The sequence below is a fragment of the Erythranthe guttata genome, chromosome 6 (genome assembly GCF_056151865.1).
Source record: "Erythranthe guttata isolate IM_541 chromosome 6, IM_541, whole genome shotgun sequence".
NCBI lineage: Eukaryota > Viridiplantae > Streptophyta > Magnoliopsida > Lamiales > Phrymaceae > Erythranthe > Erythranthe guttata.
Window position 1 is genome coordinate 8705395 of NC_142538.1, and position 4379 is coordinate 8709773.

Consider the following 4379-nt stretch of genomic DNA (forward strand, 5'->3'; position numbering starts at 1 on the left):
ATTTGCGCGTGCGCTACACGAAAAGTTGTCAGGGGGTTTTGTGACCTTGACTAAATTTTGTATGGGGGTATTTGCTAATAATTTTATCACAGGTGGTTTTCCGGCAATTCGAGATAACGCAGGGGTGGTTTTTGCAAAAAAAACCCTGCTATTAATCATAAGAGTATATTTTGGGGGAAAATGGGGTTTTTCATGAATTAAAATCGGAGAATTTCTGTCTTCTGATAGTTCCTATGAAAAAAAAAAAAATCATTAAAAACTAGAATCGTAATTTTCGAAAATAATAATAATAATAACAATAATAACTAATTAGGCGCGTCGTGCGTGTTGTAACTTGTAACACGAGTCCACGACCAATTTTTATTAGAAAAATCATATTTTTCACCCCTCAAGTTTGCACCGATTTCACATTTGGCCCCCTATGTTTTCAAAAAACACATTTAGTCTCTCATGTTTTACAAATTCAACACTTTTAGACTTTTTCGTTAATTTTCCGTTAGTACTAACGGAATCAAGCATGTTTTCATCACTATCTTAACTGACGAACTAACGGTAAATTCACAGAAAGGACCAACAGTTTTCAATTTTTGAAACATGAGGGACTAAATGTGTTTTCCGTGAACATGAGGGACCAAATGTAGAATTAGTGCAAACTTAAGGGTGTAAACGTGCCGGGTGCCTCGGGTGAATACGAGAACTTATCGTATTATGTATTTTCGACATACTTTCATTATCGATTTTTAGGCTACATTTTTTTTATCTTTTTTTTACGATTAGGTAAAATTTGTGTCTAATGTGGCTATGGGAAGTGACGATTTGAAGTTGTCTACGGAGGGTGGTGTGGGGTCCACTCCCTTAGAAACAAGGGAATTTGCTGGTGCACAAATGACTGTCAAAATACAAACTCGTTTTTGTGTTAACGAAAGCTGATTAATCAGGAGTTAATTTTCTTCCTTCCGTTAAAGGCTACCTGAATGACAGCGCGTGCGATGCGAAATAGGTATATAATATAGGGACCAAAAATCGTAAAAATTGATCGATTTGTTGATATTTAAGATTTATTTTAACATTTGAATCGACATAGATATGAATGAATTGAATCGTAAGATTTGATTCGCAAACTATAAGGTTTTATGCTCGGTATTGCGAATTCTCGTAAATGTGGCCGATATTTTGGATATTGAAAGAAAGATCCACTTTGGGGTCAAATTTGCGATTTGGGTGGAGCGGGTAGGAAGATGGACTAAGTATAGGGGTGATTCTGCAATTTTCAGTACTGTTTGACCCAGTGAGGTGGATTTTTTGAAATTACAAATTGACCTCCACTTGGGGGGCATTTCCGGTTTAAGGACCAAAATTAAAAATGGTATATAATATAGGGACAAAAAAAGTAATCATCACAAGTTTATTATAAATAATATAATAAATTAGAGTTTTCATAAATCGTAAATTGCAAAATTTGATCGATTTGTTGATATTTAATTTTTTTTTTAACTTTTGAATCGACTTAGGTATGAACGAATTGAATCGTTAAAATTTTAAACTCGGAATTGCAAATTTTCGTAAATGAGTCACACACGATTATAGCTGAGGAGGAGTCGAAGCATACTGCGTTGGTGGTGGATATTTTGGATATTTCAAGAGAGATCCACTTTGGAGTTAAATTAGCAATTTGGGTGGAGTGACCGGGAAGATGGGGTAAGTAGGGTGATTCTACAATTTTCAAAACTGTTTTAGTAAGGACGGTGGATTTCCAGAAATTACAAATTAACCCCAACTTGAGGGCATTTCTAGTTTAAGGACCAAAATATATATATATATATATATATATATATATATATATATATATATATATATATATATATATATATATATATATATATATATATATATATATATATTGGGCATTTGTGATGGTGAACTCTGCAACTCCAATGGGATTATTACTAGGCATGATGTATCCATGACGTTTAACTATTCAGCCCAAGCCTACTGTAAAGTGCTAATTGTAAAGCCTAACCTTTATCTGCGTGCTATTTTTTTTCTTTATTGCGAGCCAAAAGTTAGAGGAGTACATATTAAAGTTTATTCTGTGTGGCTTATAGCCCAAAGGGTACAATGGTGGTCTCCATCAATTATTACATGAAATACTCAATTAATTGTCCATAGTTATATAATAAAGAAATTTAAAAGTTTCATATATGAAACTTATAAATTATAAGTAATAGAGATTTTTTCTTAATTTTCTTTTAATGAATGAACCTGCAGCTAATCATAGAAGTTCTTAATTTTCTTTTAATGAAGGAACCTGCAGCTAACCATATGAGTGTACTGGATAAACCTACACTCTCGTATAATTGATTGCAAATCACACGAGAGATGTAAACCATATTAACATTAGACTAACCATGTGTGACAAATTCGACCTTCCGACCATTGACAATGAAATTCGAACCTAGGTCAATTGACACAGGCTCACTTGCTCTATTCATCCCCTTACAGGACTAATAAAGAATTGTGCATGGAATGGGAATTATCTGTTGTCTCCCACTGGAGAAGTCTCAGTTGAATATATGTATATGATATGATGTGTATATAAATAAGCCCCTTGTTTGGGCACCTTTTCATATTGTTGGTTGTTTCTTGTCAAATTAATTCAACATGGCCGCCAATAATATTTGCATCCTGAAAATCACATCCACCATTTTCGCCATTCTAATCCTCTCCTCAAATTTCATGATCACCCCGATTAAGTCGCTAGAATTCTCGAGAGAAGTGTCCATGGAAGAAATGGGCCTGAAAACAGAGAAGCTCAGCCACCTCCACTTCTACTTCCACGACATTGTCAGGGGTCGATACCCAACCGCCTTCCGAGTGGCGGAATCCGCCATCACCAACTCCTCCGCCACAAGATTCGGCTTTGTGGAGATTATCGACGACGCTCTGACTCTGGGCCCGAATATAAGCTCCAAAATTGTGGGAAGAGCGCAGGGGATGTACGCCTCGGCGGATTTGAACAACTTGGGGCTTCTGATGGTGTTGAACTATGTGTTTACTGAGGGGAAGTTCAACGGTAGCACTCTCAGTATATTGGGGCGGAACGCGGTGTACTCCGATGTGAGGGAGATGCCCATCGTCGGGGGCAGTGGCGTTTTCCGATTCGCTCGAGGGTATGCTCGGGCGAGTTCTCACGAGAACAATATGCAGAAGAATGGTGGTGCTGTTGTTGAGTACAATGTCTATGTCTTCCATTATTGATGGATTAATTCTGAGTACTAATTTTCTCAACTTGGATGCTATTTTAATTTGTTTCATAAATGGGGCATCATCATTTGTTTTCTTTAATTATAAAATAGTCTGGTTAATGCTCACATAAATTTAGAGTGCCATCATCCCATACTTATTTATAAAAGAGTTCAGACAAAAAACTCTTCTATAAAAAAGTCCACACATTGTTTAGATATGTGTAAAAGGTTAAAATACCCATCATATTTTAATATGTTCTAATTTCATCATTTAATTTAATTTAACCTCAACTAGTGAAACACTAGTGCGTGAACGGGGTATTCATCATAAAAACAAATACTTAATAATAAAACGGTTCTCGAAATAGTAAAATCAATTGTTGGTATGTAATATAAAGAAGTAGAAAATATTAAAAAAGAAAACTAATTTGTATGGTGCAAGTGCTGAAATAAGTGAAAAAACTAAACATCGAAGGTTTTAATTTTTGCATACAAAGAGTGAATATATCGTTGGTCCCAAACTTATACAATCATAATGACATATGAACATTTGATACTTGAATTTGATCCAAACAATCAGTGTTATTAATACCCGCATCTTGTGCCTTAGGTAGTGTTTGAACTCCGTCCAACTCGGTGGAAACTTTTCAATTATGGCAGCAACTTGACAGGATTTACTTACCTCATGACCCTCGACGAGAATATCATAGATCATGAGTTGGAGTTCGTTTACTTGCTCATTTACAGTTTTGCTATCGACCATTCGATAAAATTCGAATTTGTCCACTATAAATTTCATATAACCCGCATCTTCAGACTTGTATTTCTTGGACAAACTATCAACAAAAGTTTAGCAGTCTTTATAGGACTATAAACTTTGTACTACTGTTCGTCCAAGCATATCAAGATGTAGTTACGGCATACGGCATAGGAAATCAAAGTGACTCCACGCATTAACGGCTAGGAAGACTTTCTTGTTATTTTCGGGAGTTTCTCCCTTCCTTCACCTTAGGTGGCTCCTCGTTGAGAAACATAGCCAAATTCATGGTAGTAAGGTAGAAGAACATTTTGTTCTTCCAAGTAGCAAAATTCGTGCCCGTGAATTTGTTTGGTTTTTCGGCCACACCGATAATC

At 35.7% G+C, this 4379-nt stretch overlaps 1 protein-coding gene across 1 annotated transcript; it reads left to right on the plus strand.

The window, feature by feature from the left end:
- Nucleotides 1–2516: 2516 nt before the first annotated feature.
- On the plus strand, nucleotides 2517–3377 carry LOC105965660 (dirigent protein 21). Its single transcript, XM_012990228.2, has one exon. The coding sequence runs from the start codon at nucleotides 2662–2664 to the stop codon at nucleotides 3256–3258; it is 597 nt and encodes a 198-aa protein (XP_012845682.1). The 5' UTR covers nucleotides 2517–2661; the 3' UTR covers nucleotides 3259–3377.
- The last annotated feature ends 1002 nt before the right edge of the window (nucleotides 3378–4379 follow it).